The 18,053-nt window shown below is 38.2% G+C and overlaps 1 protein-coding gene across 1 annotated transcript in view; it reads left to right on the top strand.

Annotated features, from left to right (window-relative positions):
• LOC110709321 overlaps positions 1 to 9,344 on the top strand; it is a 51,541-nt gene extending 42,197 nt beyond the window's left edge. Inside the window, exons 2-7 of the mRNA XM_021887532.1 lie at positions 6,169 to 6,335; positions 6,476 to 6,660; positions 6,764 to 6,856; positions 6,978 to 7,082; positions 7,167 to 7,607; positions 9,061 to 9,344. Coding sequence (XP_021743224.1) covers positions 6,169 to 6,335; positions 6,476 to 6,660; positions 6,764 to 6,856; positions 6,978 to 7,082; positions 7,167 to 7,607; positions 9,061 to 9,117 — 1,048 coding nt within the window. The 3' untranslated portion in view covers positions 9,118 to 9,344. The remainder of the gene's footprint in view (positions 1 to 6,168; positions 6,336 to 6,475; positions 6,661 to 6,763; positions 6,857 to 6,977; positions 7,083 to 7,166; positions 7,608 to 9,060) is intronic.
• The last annotated feature ends 8,709 nt before the right edge of the window (positions 9,345 to 18,053 follow it).

Below are 18,053 nucleotides of genomic sequence, written 5' to 3' on the forward strand. Positions count from 1 at the left end.
CAATGTTCCACTATGATGAGGATGCAATTGCATGGATCAGCAAAGAAGATGTGAAGGAATTTCTACGTGGTGCAAAACTTAATATTTCCCTCATTCAAACATTCATAAGGTACTTCAATGCCCACATAATCTATACTTTTTTCAGGTTATTCAAATTGGTGATTATCCTACATCTGATAAATTAATCAATGTTCATGCACGCAGAGCACTACAGGAGCACTTAACTGACACTGATTCTCCTTGTAAAGTTGGGTGGTTATGCCCCGAGCAGTTATCCACTACTAAAATCATAGGCAACCCCCATGACGTGTTGTACTATGTTGAACAGAGTATAAGGGAATCAGCGCGTGCGGGAGACAAGTTCATATTCGCCCCATGTTATAGAGAGTAAGTCTAACCATGTCAAATTCAATCTATTTGGCCTCATTATATGTTGACTCCTAAATATTAATTTGGCCTCATTACATGTAGGGAGCATTGGAGCCTCATGGTGATTTGTAATTCCACTAACACAATTTATCACCTTGATTCAGCTCGATCATCGGAGAAGTGGCTCGTGAAGTCTATATTGCAAAAGTAAATATATATAGCAACCTATAGTGATGATTATTGCTAATAATAACTAATTTAGTAATCATACGACTAATCAAATTTGATTGTATTTTTTTATACTACAGTGTTATGAAGAAGCTACATTGTCGTGCTCCAAAGGGTCCAACATGGAAGACACCGTTGGTAATTTACATGATATTATTGTGATTATCTTGAAAATCTATGGTAGTAAATATTTGCTCATTTCCTTTGCATGTTTCACTGATGTGATTTGTTTGTCATATGCTAGTGCGCACAACAAGAGAATGGACTTGATTGTGCTTTGTATGTGATGAGATTCATGCTTGACATTGTGACTCATTGTACGGACACTCAACAGCTTGATGAGGTAAGTCCTAAAACTTCTTGAAATTCTATATTGATGTGATTTCACGCCTTAGACACTTAATATTACCCAACAATGACATGTTATGAGAAACAAAAAAGCTATTTCACAAGAAAGGTAGAAAATGGGCTGAATAGAAGTCATATGGGCCATGTTAGGGCCATTTTGTGTTAATATGCTCTTTTGATGTGATTTCTTTCCTTATACACATATAACTAGATAATATTGACATTTTATGAGATAAATAAAGTTCATTTAATAAGAAATGTAGGAAATGGGCAAAGTAAGGTCATATAGGCCGTATTCGGGCCATTTTGAGTAAAAAGCGTCGTAAACCTTAATAAAATGCTCTCCCTATACAATTTTAGGGCTTACACACATACAAATACCCAACATTGACATGTTATGAGAAATAAATAGTTCATTTGATAAGTAATGTAGAAAATGGGCTACATAGAAGTCATATAAGCCCTATTTGGGCCATGTTGAGTAAAATGCGTTGTTAAACTTCTTGAAATGCTATATTGATGTGATTTCTAGCCTTAGACACCTAATATTATCCAACAATGACATGTTATGAGAAACAAAAAGTCTATTTCACAAGAAAGGTAGAAAATGGGCTGAATAGAAGTCATATGGGCCATTTTAGAGCCATTTTGTGTTAATATGCTCTTTTGATGTGATTTCTTTCCTTATACACCTATAACTAGATAATATTGACATGTTATGAGATAAATAAAGTTCATTTAATAAGAAATGTAGGAAATGGGCAAAGTAAGGTCATATAGGCCATATTCGGGCCATTTTGGGTAAAAACCGTCATAAACCTTAACAAAATGCTCTCCTATACAATTTTAGGGATTACACACATACAACTATCCAATATTGACATGTTATGAGAAAGAAATAGTTCATTTGATAAGTAATGTAGTAAATGGGCTATATAGAAGTCGTATAGGTAATATTTGATAAAAATACATATTTTTTGCCTCATTAATTATTTTTAAAATAATTTTTTTGCATTTCAAGTTTTGCAAGGTCCAAAAGGATAGTCCGTTGACAATCAAGGAGCTTAATGAAGTTCGTGACATGTTGGCCTCTTTCATCACCTTCAACATGTAAATGGCATGCATTGTAATTGTAAATTATTTATGTTAACTTTTGAACTATATATAACTTATTATTCATTATATATGTGTACTTACTATTATTTGTATATGTAAGCAACTGTTTTTTTTTTTTTTTTTTTTTTTTTTGTTTTTTGTATTGCGTTTGGGAATATTTATATCTATATATATATATAATTGAATTCTTGTATCTAATATTATTTTTGTATATAATAATTAATAATATTATTATTAGTTATTATAATAATAAAATTATTAATTATTATATTTAATATAATTGCTGGGATTACAGGTTATTATTATTGCAGGTTTTTTTTAAAAAAATATTATTGCACGATTGAAAAAACAAAAAAACGAAAAAAAAATTATACAAAAGGCACCGGTTAGGCAGGAACCGGTGCCTAAACTATCCACCACCCAAAAAAAATGGCGGGAGAGCAGTTTTAGGCACCGGTTAACCGGTGCCTAATAAACCCTATGGCACCGATTTTGAATCGGTGCCAAATAGAAGGTTTTTGGCACCCCTCAAATAGGCAGCGGTTCAAACCGGTGCCTTAGACCGGGTTTGAACCACTGCCTAATGCCTTTTTTCTACTAGAGTGTGTCTAGAGCTTGTGAATGCGGAATTTTGTATTTGAGAAAAGGCTAGTTTAGAAAAGAGAGAGAGAATATATCAAGAATTTCTTGATGAGAGTTGGTGAATGAAAACGGAGTTTTTAGGAAGCTATTTATAGAGAAAATCAACCAAAAAGATAAAACATCAAAATAGAGTTCTGACGCGCAAAACAGGTTAGCGCCAAACGCTGACGTTAGCGCCAGGCGCTACAGCTGGCGTTTGGCGCTGACTAAGAAATCGACGCGTTTTCTTAAAATCAGATAGAAATTGCTGTACGGGAGGATAAAATCGTATTTTCCTCAAAAATGTTCTTTTATTCTGAGTAAAACTCTAAAAAGTCAACAAAAGTCAATTTATCAATACTAATTGAATTAGGAATGAAAAGATCCTTCTAGAAGAATCTAGAAGACTAAAACCATTCCTAATTGCATTAGGAATGATAAATCCATATTAGGCCCTCCCCTAGATCATTGAGCCGCATATAAGGCTCAAACCAGGCCCAATTTAGTAATTTGGTCATAACTTCCTCAATATTCATCGGACTTGGGCTTATAATATATCGTTGGAAAGGTCTTTTCAAACCCCATCCAACTACACTACTATTGGACCCATATAATGGACCAACCAAACTGGATTGGCTGTTTTATTAAAATAGGTTTTCAAAAACAGAGTGAAGAGAAAAGAAATTAAAACTATCCGCAACACTAAACTTTCCACACTTTCACTTCATTCGATTATGATTCGACGTGAAAGGTACTCGTCACTGGGTTTGGTTTTGGGGAGACACGAATGGGTGTCTACAGAAGCCCCCACTTTGACTGAGTTTGGAGAAACGCAAGTTTCGAAAACAAAAGTCAAAGTAGCGATAGGGACGGAGAATGATTCAGAACGTTCTGCGATCCTAAATCACTCTTGTAATGTCGATACCTGCAAACTAGCGTTAGTTAAACATATAAAAGAGTTAAGAAACGCGTATCTTGCACCGTCGAGCACACGTCTCTGAAAGTAACCGATTTGTTGCTGTATTTTCTGTTTTGATGACCTCCTGCCAAGAGAATGCCATCCCGCTTGAAAACCGCTACGCTTGTAACTGCTTCCAATATTGAAGATTGTTTCTCTTGAAACAATTTTCTTCCACTTTATGACCATCTTCCACATCTTAGGGAACACGATCGAGGACAACTTCGCTTGAAATCACCTTCAGTTATTTGTGAAAACTCTCCACAATCTAGGGAACAATACCGAAGATATCCTCGCTTGAAGCTATCCTCATTTGTTGAGATAATCTTCCAAAGGAAATTACCGAAGATCTCCGCTTGTCGATCTTTAAAAGTTCGCTTGAACTTTGCTTCCGCTATGCCTGTACGTCGGCGCTTTTGCTGCTTTTGAACCTGTATGTCGGTGCCTTTTGCTGAATGAATGAACCAATATGTCGGTGTTTTTCTGAATGAACCAGTACGTCAGTGCCTTTTGCGATGAGCCAATGCTTAGGCGCTTTAAGCCAAGTGAGAAGATCTTTCATCAGGTCGATCACTTTGTGTAATCAAGCCGATTACTAAAAATCGTGTCAAATTGCTTAGAGGGGCTAACTGGCGTACCAAGGAACCCAAAACCTGTTGCAAAAGGTTAGAACAACCGTACTGAAGGGCTGAACATTCAGGCGCCGCTGAAATAACATCAGCGCCAATAATCTGGCTTTAGCGCCAGACGCTGGAGCTAGCGCCAGGCGCTACGCCTATCAACTGACGCCAAAGTCTGGCGCTTGGCGCCAAAGTCGGGTATTCCTTAAATACCCTTCCCTTCTTCATTTTCGCTGCTGCTCGTCGCATTTTTTGCTCGAAAATTTCCAGAAATTCATTTGCTTCGTTCTTGCTCGTTTCTCAACCAAATTCGCTCAAATTTGTTACAAATCAAAGTTCATTCCATCCATTTTCCCGATCTATGTAAGTTTTCTTCAAACTCACACCGGTTTTAATGAATTTTTCATGTGTTTATTCCCGAATCTCATGAAAATTCAAAATTTAGAATGCTTAATTCTCTTTGTTTGTCAAATTTTATGTCATGAAATTGCTTGATTATTTTTATATATTGCCTTGGGAGTAATTTGAGACTTGTTTGACTTAATTTGGTGAAGAAATGAACGAATTGCCATTGTTGAACCTCTTAAGGTCGGGAATACAATGTGGCTTGTTCTTGATGTTTTTGCTAGCAATTCTTGTCCAATTGGTCACAATAATTACTATAGTATTGCAAGAAATTGTTTGATTGCTTGAAAAAATGCTGTTATGCACAATTTGAATTTGTGCTCTGTTTTAGTACTACGTACTCTGTTTTTTTTTTTTACGAATATAGTATCATGCGGCTAGGCGAACCTTAGATATTATAGAACCTTAATTTATGAAAATTCTGCACAATGTAGCATGGCTAGACAACGAGGTTCCGGTTCACGATCCCGAGACGTTCGACGGGAGCATGAGCCCGTAGAGGACGATGTTGAGCCGTCCACTTCGCTTGGTCAACTCCATGAGTGGGATGAGCGGACATTGTACTTTTCCTCCGTCCACCATATCTCTAAGAGGGTGAGACGGGGCATCACTGTTGGGAGGACGCGCTGTATGGTTCCGACTGTGACGGCTTGGGCGATTTGTACAAGATGTACATCGCCAGAGATGATCAGACGAGACTTCACTACTACAAAACCCATGTAATTTCGACACTATAGCCTCGACACTATGGACGCCCGTCAAGGGAAAAATGTAGTTCGCGCCTCACCTCGACGGTTTTTAGTGTCATAAGCAGGAATTGACAATTAAAAGTGTCAAAATTATCATGTGGCCCATGTAATGAAAAGAGGCCCAGTAGTTTCAAGCCCGCGAAATGAAATTTTAGGCTGAAAATTATAGGCGGTCATTTGAAAGTTAAAAAAAAAAAACAAAAAAAAAAGAAATTAAAACAAAACCCATTACACTACACGCGTACAGTACTACTACCAGAGTACCAATTCAAAGCGCGCGATTAGTTTTCCTCTTCGATCTTATTAGCTTATGAACCCTAACATTACCCCTCTTTTGATTTCGTTATTCACATCGATCTCAAAAACAATTGCTTCTCAATCGCTCATCATCATCCAAGATCCGATATTTGAAGGTATGTTTTTTTTTTTTTTGTAACGAACGAATGAATTCACTGAGAATAGCAAACTGAGAACGTATGAAATTTTTGTAGGGATTTATTTGTGATTAGTGTTAATTATGAAATTTGTTGTTATAGATGAGTTAGAATCTTGATTGAATTATGAAATACATTTACAAATTATCTAAAGATTTAGATTTGTACCATCCCTTTAATTTTTCAGTAATTTTTTTCTTAACTTTTGTCAATTATGAATTGTCAATTACGAAGATGAAATTAACAATTGCTCTTCTTTAATTTTCCAGTTTTTTCGTCTAAAATCCACTCTAAATTATCATTTATCAGTTTGCATGTAGTGGACCCATTCCGCAAATTGAGGTTTGGAATAACAATGGTGTTAAATATGTTGTGCAGTTCAATGATTTTTGCCAACCAATTCGAAAAGGTGGGCATATATTGGTCCAATTCCTTGGTAGCATTGCAAAAGAAGAGCGCTTCTGCCCACTTTCAGAGAAGACTTGGCGTAAGTTGGACGCCTCTTTTAAGAGGGACATCTGTAAAGCAATAAGGGTATATATTCCATTTATCACTTAGTTAAAATTTGTTTGGATTATTATATACATTTGCTCATGGATTAAGGACCGCTTTGTGATCCCCGATGAGGAGAAGTATTACACCCAAGCTCTACAGTTGATAAAGTTTGGAGGAATTATAAGCATGATCTTAAGAAACGATACTTTAAACCAGATGAGAAATCAATAACAGAAATTGTTGATAATCCCCCAAATGGAGTTAGCAAGAGTAATTGGGTTAATTTGGTTAACTACTGGAATTCAGAGAGAGGGAAAGTAAGTATTTATCATATGAATTTTACAGCTATCGCAATGAAATCATATATTCTGTTTCATTTTTCTCTATTATAAATTTTAAAAGTTGTATGAATTATTGCAGGAATTGTCTGAAATCAGAAAAGAGGCAAGAGCATCTCTAAACCAAATTCATAATTATGGTGGTACAAGCTTTGCGAATAGACGTGCTGATTATGTATGATTTATTTACCCATTGATTACAAATATAATGCATAGTGATGCATAAAATTGTGGTTGGCATTTTTTGAAAACAATTCAATATGTAACCTATATATCTCTATTATTCTAATTTATAGGAAGATGAGCACGGAGAAGAAATGAGCCTATTTGAACTATGGAAAAAATGTTATAGAAGGAAAGATGGAACTTTTTACGAAGGCACAGACACAGAAGATTTCCTGGTATTAGTTCTTTTTGGTTGTTTATCTTCTGATTTTTGATAATTTGACTCTTAACATATACATATGTCATATATGTTTGTGCAGGAAGATGTTAAGGCTAAGGTTGAAAGCTTAAGGCTTGCATACCCTGATGGTTCAAAGTCGCGTATTGAAATAGAGAATGAAGCTTTTGAGGCTACACTGTATGGTGGACAGATTCCTGAAAAACCACAAGGCTTGTGTTTTGGAGTTCGAAGTGGAGACATTTATGGGGTGCGTGGTGCACTTAGAAAAGAAGGGATTGGAAAAGGAAATAGAGTTGTGGAATTGGGCAACATGTCATCAGAGGTATCAAGTTTGAAAGAAGAAAATAAGGAGCTTCATAAGCAAAATGAAGAGATAAAAGGAAAGTGTGATGAGAATACAAAGCTACTTAAGACAATGACAACACTATTTTCTCAAGTTTTAGAATCCATTCGTAGTGGAGAAGGTTCATCACAACTTCTAGATACTGCACAACTAGCCTTGCGTATGGCTAACCCTCAGGTAATTATTTATGCCACTGGATTCTATTTAATTATTTATGTTGTGTTATCATTTAGTTGGGTGTTTCCTGGTGTTCTTGATTTGTTCATATTTTTTGTAAGGATATAAATAACCAGAAATGAATCGATTGGGTGTTTCTTGGTGATTCTGATCTGTTCATATTTCAATGTGTTAGAACTTAATAAAAATAAAGCAGGGAGTAGGAAGTGGAGTAGGTGAGGCAATCAACACTTTGCTGTAATGCAGATCATTAGGGAGCAGGGGGTAGAGTAGACGAGGCAGTTGAGCTCATAAATATGATTTGGGGCTTCCTAATTAGAAGATAAATATGATAACAACATCACATTGAGATCTGAAAATAGTTTGGTATATATAAATGCATTGAACAGAAGAAAAAAAAAAAACTTGAGAACAAGTGGTCACATGACTCTTGTTAATATCCCATTTTGCGTCTAGAATTTGTATGCTTCAGTATATATGGTTGGGTTCTACTGCTAGATGGCTGCCACCGCTTGCAAGAGCTATGTAAGTGAATGTAGATGCGGGCTTTATTTGGGAGTTGGGTTGTGGTTTGGGTGCTGTTGTGAGGGACAAGGAAGGGGTATTCAAGGCAGTAGAGGTGCAGCAGAGTAGTACTAATTGGGAGGTAAGGGTGGTAGAAGCAAAAGCTGTGATGTGTGGGCTTCGGCTTGCTGCAAACCCGGGGTTGCGAGAGGTAATCATTAAGAGCTATTGTTTTGTAAATAATTTGAGAGCGGTTGTCTTGAGACTGATTGTTTTGTTGCAAACCTGAGGTAATGTGTTAATTATTTTTGCAAAACCTATATCCTACTAGCTGGTTCCAAGAATTTATTTCAAGTAAAATCTGATTCATAACTATACAATGTTTGCAAAAAAATGATCACTAACCTAGATTAACGTAGTATAGAAAATTCTCTAATGGGATTCAAGTTGCACCAGGTTGATTGGGATCATTAAGATTTAAAGCATGCAGCTACTTTGGCCATTAGCCCCTTTATTTTTTATATTTTTTTTTATTATTTTTCTAAAAAATTTGCACTGTTATTTTATATTTATTAATTAGCTTGTGGGAGTTATGTTTGTTCCCTTTACTTATTACCCTCCTGATTGCTTCGACATATATGCTGCTGAAATTCCAGACATTGCACCTTAGCCCTCTGCTGTTCAGTTTCATTCAAGTAGCTTATTTTGCTAACATCAGGCTTTTGAACTATATCTTCTCTCCCTGCCAACTACTGAAGTCTATCATATATACTTATCCTAAGTTTGCTTTATATTATAGTTTATGTGCTTGTAAGTTAAACTTAAATCACATACAGTGGCTGCTATCTAATTAATATATATTATCTCGCGTTTGTGTTAAAAAAAAGTGGGAGTTATGTTTGTTATATATGTACAGTAAATTACTTACATTTTTTAATATCAATTTCAGGTGTCTAATGACTCCGTAGACCATGGAGGCGGAAGATATGAATCAAGGGATGCTTAGCTCGTTTAACCATTGACTCAGATTAGGAAACTTGTAATTATATTATTTGGCTAGATTTGAATGGTTTATGAGATGACCATAGATTCAACAGGTTGAAGATCATATATTTTATCTTTGAGGTTGTCTTTTGGATTCTGAAATTAGCTAAGAATAATTATGTAGTAGTTCAAACATATTATATGATAAGCTTTACTTTAAATGTTATGGTACGATGTTTTATAATTATTTTAGACTATATATTTTGGACGTACGTACTATTATTATTAATTATATTACCTAGCCTCTTAATTTGTGAATTTTTTTTTCAAAATTGCAAATTCGGATTAGTATTTATACATATTGAAATATTCCATTGTCCTAGAATTTTAGAAAAGAAGGGAACTCAAATTCTCGACGCTTTTAAACGTCCATCTAATATCCCGCCAACACTTGCTATGAGCCGCAAAATTAAAACTGCCTACATTGAACTGCGTCGACAACGAAATACTTCGATAGTTAAAAGTGTCGATATTGTCGACGCTTTAAAGCGTCAAATAAATATTTAGATAGGCAAAAGTGTCGACAGTATCGACGCCTAAAAGCGTCGAGAATTCTCGATGGCTAAAATCTCGACGCTTTACCAAAGCGTCAAGAATTAATTTTTCGACGCTTTTTGCCGTCGAGAATATGAAAAAAAGGCGTCAAGATTGAGCGGGTTTTGTAGTAGTGCTTCTGTGGGAGTCTTGCGGTCTTACGGCGCTGTACGAGACCTCCGAGGCAATGGTTGCCTCTAGCGGGGGTCATCATGTAGTTCGTGCTCTGGTAGAGTTCTTTTGGGACACCACAAACACTTTCCACTTTCCCTGGGGTGAGATGATGGTCACTCCTACCGACTTCAGTCTCATCACAGGACTGGAGTTTAGCTTCGTGCCACTGCCGTTCGACAGCGGGATCGACGTCTTTTCCCCTGAGGTCGAGGAGCTGTTGGGTCCGATTGCTATTCGGGCTCGAGCTGAGGTTGAGTCGACTCAGTTCAGTGCTAGGGGGATTCGCCGCTCGACTCTAGTAGTAGCTTTTGACGATGGTGCGACTATCCGAGAGCAGCGGGTGCACATCTATTCACTCATCTTGCTGTCAAGGACGTCCCTTGACAAGGGTAGTAGGGCGCTGCTTTACTACCTTCATGCCATCCGCGATCTACACCGGATCGGGACTTATGACTGGGCCAGCTTGGCCTATGCTGATTTCATTCGAGCGTTTCGGGACTCATGTCGACATCGATCCTTTGGGTCGAATGTTGCTTTGTCCGGCTTTTGGAGGGTCGTAGAGGTAAACCTTATTCCCTATAAAGTTTAGATCTACATTTTAGTTAGAATTTGCTGATAACTTTAGTTTCTTGTAGATCTGGTTCTACGAGTACTTCCCTTCAGCTGCGCCGGCGAGACCATCGCCGCGCAGGCTTCCAGTTAGCGCTTCCTGGGGTAGCCGCCGTGTGGGGATGTCCACTGCCTATGTTCAAGATTGGCTCATCTCGGTATGATTCTTTTCTCGTTTGACATTTTGTGATGCCTTAGATAAATTCTTGCCTGACTGACGCTCTTTGCAGAAGCCTAAGGTGGTGTACCGACCGTGGGTCGACCTGGCAATTGAAAGGAATTGTGTCCTTCGAACAAGTGTATTATTCTTATAGCGGGTTCAGAATTATTAGAAAGCTTATATATTCAGTAAGGCCGCTTCCGATCAGTAATATTAATATAATTAATATTACAGCTTAATCTTGACTGAACCCTTCGGGTCACACCCAAGCAAAATATACGAACCGACTCGACGAATTAATTTGGAAGAAATAAATTCGTCGCCCGAGTGTTAAATATTTAGACGTCGGAAGTCGAGTCAAAAATAATAAAAAGACGAGACGCGCAAAATAATAATAAATCGACCATATTCCCAAAATACCCCTAGCATCGGAATTCCCCGAGCATCCGAATTCTAGGGGCAAAAATGTCCAAGCATAGGTGGCTAGCAAGCGCACCAAGCTGAGCCTAGCATGGCTGGCTAGGTGCAAGCTAGCGCAACCTGCTAGCAGCCACGCACAACAGCGGCTAGCAGTCGCGTGCACGTGGTGCGTGCAGCAGCTAGCTGCCGCAAGCTAGGCGTGCTAGCAGCGCACGCACTAGCAGCCACACACAGCAGCAAGCCCGCACCAAGTGCGTCGCTTGCGTGTACAACAGCAACCCGCATCTTGGTGCGGGGCTGGGCTCGGCCTGGGCTCGTGGCTGGGACATAGGGCCGGTCACTATGGGGAAGCTTGAGGAATATGGGAGCAAGTGGGTAAGGACATGTGGCACAAGGGGAGTATTGAGTGGGGAGCAAGTATGGTCCCCTACTCTCCATGTGGTCCTCACCAACCCATTTCACATGGTAATGCCACTTGTAGATTTATTATTAGTTTCCAATTTTAATTTAATTTAGCTTTAAATTAATTTGTGGAATTTCATGATCCCACATTGATGGGATAGAAATTCCCACTCATACTTTCCCCTATAAATATCAACCTTGGGATTTGGAGTAAAGTGCTTGAGTGGGAGTTAGAAAGAGCACTCCATATTTTGGGAAAAATTCTTAAACTCCATTAACACTTGGGTTTTGGTCGGACCTTGCTAACTCCAAGTAGCGGACCTTAAAAGTCGTGTTCGTCCTTTGTGGGTGGATACCGTTGGAGGCACAGCATTTGCGGTGCTCAAGGCTTTCAAGTAAGAGCCCGTTTTGAGAGGGCGAAGCTCGCTTCAAGGGTATGATTCGTTCTTCCTTTTCTTGTGTTTATTTATTTATGTTTTATGGTTTTATTAATTACGAGTGGTTCCTTGGGTCGGGGTTGTTTCCGCGATGAGTCGGACTCACCAAACCCCAACAGCGGTATCGGAGCCCCGCTCGTTTATTTTTATAATCATGTTTTTCAAGGTTTATTTTGGCTTATTTTTCTGGTTTAAGTTGCTAATTAGATTAGTAGCTCGGTTTTATTTATTTTAATCCCGTCTTTAATGTCGAATTTGGCCCAAAACACATATTTTCGCCCAAAAATAGTGAATTGGGTGGAAAAGGTGTTCTGGAAAGGTTTTTACCCCTTCGGAACTGTGATTTTAGCCAAATTCTGACCAGAAATGCCTTTTTCGAGGGATTTTTCGTTTTTGACGAAAAATTTTAAGTCTTTTCTAACCTTGAAATTAATGGCATAACTTGTTGATTATGTGGTTGATTATTTGCATTATTTTTTTCTTTTTTAAGTCCCCTTAAAGCACACTTACTTGGTAGTATTTGATGCTTAAAGGTTGATTTATTTTCACATAATTGCAAACTAATTGCTTTTTAGTGTGAAATTTTTTGTTTTGAGGCTTCCTAAGTGTTAAAGATTCAATCTTTATTTGTGATAAGTGATTGAAACTTTAAAAACCACTAAATTCCATGTTATTTTGTGTTAAACTTTGTTGTTTTAATCATTTAGAGTTGATTAGAAACATAAAGTTTCAATTTTTGTGATAGAAATTTGGTTATCCTCATGTTGAAAGATATAATTTTCAAGGATTCACAAAATTTAGATGTTGGAATTTTCATTTGAACATTAAAGTTCATATTTTTCCAACTTCCCCTTACTTTGTCAAATTCTCAAGTTTAATTTAAATTGATTAAATTAAAAGTGAGAAATTGCCTCAACTTTGTTATTGCACCAAGCTAAACCAATTTAATTAAGAATGGTTCTTGGAATTATTTAGGTTATTTGCACTTTGAAATTTTATTAAGTTAGACTCGTTTAAAATTTTTATTTTTTGCTCATTAAGTTAGTTCTAAAATTAATTTAGAATTAATTAATTATGTCTCGCGAAATGGGATCAAATCCCGAGGCCATGGAACGCAAAACGAGGCAAAGAACCACCCTTGGCTAGGCGGGCTGAGGCGGGCTGCTATGCAGCCCGCATGTGGCTGCCCCGCCTTGCGTGCGGCCACACGCGCGGCAGCAGCACACGGCCGCAGCAGCCACGCACCAGCAGCCATGGTTGTGCGTGCGCGTGCGTGCGGCAGTGGCAACAGCCCATGGCTGCTTGCCGCGGGCCGTGTATGCGAAGTTTTTTTGTGTGTGCATATGCTTGGTGCGGTGAGGTGAATAGCCGTAGTATGCTTGGTTTGCATGAGCCGCGACTATTCGAGTTTCCTTGGCAAAACGCTGAAAGCGAAAGCCACTTGAAATGCGGTTGGCTTAATATTGCTTATTTTACTGTTTTATTTATTTTAATTAATTTTGTTTATTTTAATTAAAATTTTGGGAGGCTAGGCCTCGGTTTTGAGCGGCATTGGAAAAATTTTATTTTGACAAGTTTGGGTGCTACCGACTTAATTAATTGGATTAATTAAGGGAAATGCGGAATTTAGTGGGAGCTTCAATTAATTAATGACGTCAAATTACATAATCGGTTAAACAACTTTGACTAGTTTTAATTACGCGTGTTAATCGGATTAACCACCTAGATTAGTTACTAGTGCGCGCGTTGTTTAAATGCATTTTACTTGTTTGATATTGTAAATTGCATGGGCCATTCACAAATAGTGAATGGATGAATGGAATATATATTCTCTCTCACAGGTTTTATGAAATGGAAACTAGTGGGACCCGATTAGGATAGAAAATACGGATTACGTGCCGTTATGTATTTTTGTAAATCTAAATACGGTCTATGCACCGTTAAGTATTTTTGTACCTTAATATTTAGATTATTCCTAGTTGTAGACACTAGTATTTGCATAGTTTGGTTAAGTCTTGAAGACGGCGTATCTTGGAAGACAAAGCCTTGAATTGTAAATGAAGACCTTTTGAAGATTTGAAGAATTCAAGGGGTCATGCTAGTTGCCAACATGCATCTATAATTTCGCTTTATATTTTATGCTTATATACATGTGAATTATTCGTTAGATGCATGTTTAGGTTTTCTTTATGTTGCGATGATTAGTTAAGTTCACTTAAATCAACCAACATAGAAATCCTAGGTCCCTAATAATATTGAGTCAAACTTGCCTTTCCAAAACAACACTTACCAACCGAACGAGGGTGATGGTAGGCTACGCCAAAGCGAGGTGCCATCACTTCTCCAAGGCTCATAAGGCACACCGGGTGTGCACGTTGGTTTTGGTTTAACTCATCAGTATGAGTGAGGAGTCCTCACATACCGTGGTAAAAGAGATACATTGTCAAAGATGCATTAGATGCGACGATTGTCTAACCAAGAGTGGCTTAGAGCCATTAGCAAGGCAATGCTTACCCTAGAAGATTGAGTGTTAAGACAAGCCAAAGCATGCGTAACCACTCTTTGTTTCTTCGGATCTTGGAATCGCTATATTTTCACAAAATAGGGACAATTTTACGTGTAAATAAGATGCTAAATAAGTATTGAAAATTTACATGAATAAAATTCAATCTTATTTAAGTAGTTTTGAATGGTTTTTCATTAAAATTCTTTCAATTGTAGAATCATGTCTTCAACTAATGAAACGACCTTATGTACCCGGAACTTCCCGAAAAGTTACCATTTTTGCTCAATTTGGTGAACTTTAAGGAATGGGAAGATGAACTCCGAAAGATACTCAGAAATTGCTACCTAAAGCATATCTTGGACACTCCGATCCCCAGTTTCTACTCGAAAGGGATCATGAGTGATGAAGCTCATGAAGAATGGAGCATGGATTGCAAGAGAGTTTCAAAACTCATGGCAAGATCCATCTCGGTTCAATGGAAGGAGATTTTCTCCGGCTATTTTCCGGACATGATGCTCAAAGCTCTTGAGGATGTAGTCAATTTGAGGGTCACCAAAAGTGCTAGGGGCAATTATGATGGTCACGTGGAGGATGTGACTAGGTTACTCTCCGAAATGAGGATCAAGCCACCGCAAGATGGTTGTCTCTCGAAAGAAAGACAAGAGGTGTGGGGAAAAGTCTACAATGCGAGACTTAGGCCCGGAATGCCACTTCAAGCTCATGTAATTAACATGACAAGGCTATTCAACAATCTGGAGCTAATTGGCAAACCAGTGGAAGATGAGTAAGCGGCTCACATGCTTCTTAGCTCTCTTCACTTAGGATATGTGGGGCTTAAAATGCGTCTCACCGCCAATAGGGATACACTGTCCTTAAGGGAATTCATCCAAGAGCTCCAAAAGACCTATTCTTGCAAGAAGGCTAACTTTGCCCTTAGACCAAGGAAGAAGGAGTTCAAAGACAAGAGAAAGATGCGCTGCTTCTATTGTGGTAACCCCGGACACTACAAAAGAGAATGCAGCAAGTATCTGGATGATGAGGCGAAAGGAAAAGTAACCTCAACCTCAGGTATCATCTTAAACACTTGAATATAAGCAATTTTAAAAGGTATTAGATACTAGAAAATTGACTCACAATACACTCCTTTTTCAGGAACCAAGTGAGCGGTGCTTTTTCATGTGGAAATGAGTACACAAGTAGGATGAAGGTGATCTATCCAAGAAAACTTGTAATCTCATGTTTTATCTAAAGAAGTAGAACTATTTAGTTTTAGGCACCATACTTTTGATGTATTTCCGAAGTTGGACGTCGTTTTCATCAACCAAGACTTTTGTTTTGATGTCTTGAATATATTTATGGAATGACACTTTCACGTGTTTTTAGACAAAATGTTTGATACCAATGCAAAGAAAGCTAAGACTACACCGTCTAGTTAAACTTACTTGTGGCATTGTCGTCTTGGCCACATTAACATCAAACGCATCAAGAAGCTTCTTCAAGAAGGTATTCTTGACTCATTTGATTTAGAATCCTTTGAGAATTGCGAAGGATGTTTATTAGGAAAGATGATAAAGCAACCATTCTCCAAATTGGGAGAAAGGGCCGGTGACTTGTTTGGACTAATACACACCGATGTATGTGGTGAGTACACTCGCAAGGAGTGGTTATCGGTATTTCATAACCTTCATGGATGACTATAGTAGATATGGTTATGTCTATCTAATGTCGCACAAATCTGAATCGTTTGATAAATTCAAGGAATTTCAGAACGAAGTTGAAAACCAACTCGGCAAGAAAATCAAAGCGCTTCGATCGGATCGAGGTGGCGAATATTTGAGCCAAAAATTCGATGACCATCTGAAAGAACATGGAATAATTTCAGAGTTGACACCTCCGGGAACTCCTCAATGGAATGGAGTATCTGAAAGGAGGAATCGAACCCTTTTAGACATGGTCCGATCGACTATTGGTCTTAGTGAACTTCCAATATCTTTCTGGGGACATGCACTTTTAACTGCGGTACTTACACTGAATCGTGCTCCCTCAAAGGCAGTGGAAAAGACTCCATATGAATTATGGACAAATAACCTCCAAGGTTGTCTTTTCTCAAGATTTGGGGATGCAAAGCATATGTCAAGAAACTCATTTCTGACAAACTTCATCCGAAATCTGACAAGGTTTACTTTGTGGGTTATCCAAAAGAAACCAAAGGGTATTACTTCTACAATAAATCCGAGAACAAAGTGTTTGTTGCTCGTGATAGTGTCTTTTTGGAGAAGGAGCATCTCTCCAAAATGACAAGTGGGAGGAAAATCGAACTCGACGAAGTTCGAGAGGACGAGCAACAAGGACAAGTTGACAATCAAAGTGCTCACGAAGCATCTGTTGACATTGTTCAAAGTCAAAATATGAAAAGTCAAACCGACAATGCAAATGCTCAGTCCATTACCCTACGTAGGTCAACTCGGCCAAGATCTCAACCTGACTGATATCTCGGTGTTGTATTAACCGAAGATCAGGACATCCTAGTAGTGGATGGAGATGAGCCGGCAACCTACAAGCAAGCTATGCGAGCCCCGACTCTGCGAAATGGCAAGAGGCCATGAAATCCGAAATGGACTCCATGTTTGAAAATCAAGTATGTGACTTGGTTGATTTACCCGTAGGTTACACACCTATCGGATGTAAATGGATTTTCAAGATGAAAACCGACAAAGATGGAAATGTATTCATTTACAAAGCAAGGCTGGTAGAAAAAGGTTACAGGTAAATTCACGGCGTTGATTATGATGAAACCTTTTCTCCAGTAGCTATGCTTAAGTCCGTTCGAATTCTTCTAGCGATTGCTGCATATTACAATTATGAAATATGGCAGATGGACGTCAAAACCGCCTTCCTCAATGGAATTTTGGAAGAAACTGTGTACATGACACAACCTGAAGGTTTTGTCGACCAGAACAATCCTAAGAAGGTATGCAAGCTTAAGAAGTCCATTTATGGATTAAAGCAAGCAAGCAGAAGTTGGAATCTGTGATTTGATGAAGCCATCAGTAAGTTTGGTTTTATCAAGAATCTAGATGAGTCTTGTGTTTACAAGAAGGTTAGTAGGAGTGACATCACCTTCCTAGTCTTATATGTCGATGACATTTTTCTCATTGGAAATAGCATTCCGTTGTTAGAGTCTGTAAAGGCTTGGCTCGGGAATTGTTTTTCAATGAAAGACTTAGGAGAGGCTCAGTACATATTAGGCATCAAGATATATAAGGATAGATCAAAGAGGATGATAGGAATGAGTCAAAGTACTTACATCGATAAGGTACTAGCTCGATTCCAAATGGAAGGAGCCAAGAGAGGGCACCTACCCATGTCACATGGCATAACCTTAAGCAAGAAGCAGTGTCCAAAGACACCTGATGAAAGAGAAAGGATGAGTCGTATTCCATATGCTTTGCTTATTGGATCGATCATGTATGCAATGATATGTACTAGGCCGGATGTATCGTATGCCTTGAGTGCTACAAGCCGATACCAATCAGACCCAGGAGAGGCGCATTGGACTGCGGCCAAGAATATTCTGAAGTACCTAAAAAGGAACAAGGATAAATTCTTGGTCTGTAGCGGTAAAGATGAATTGGTTGTTGATGGATATACCGACG

Source organism: Chenopodium quinoa, unplaced genomic scaffold (genome assembly GCF_001683475.1).
Source record: "Chenopodium quinoa cultivar QQ74 unplaced genomic scaffold, ASM168347v1, whole genome shotgun sequence".
NCBI classification, from domain to species: domain Eukaryota; kingdom Viridiplantae; phylum Streptophyta; class Magnoliopsida; order Caryophyllales; family Amaranthaceae; genus Chenopodium; species Chenopodium quinoa.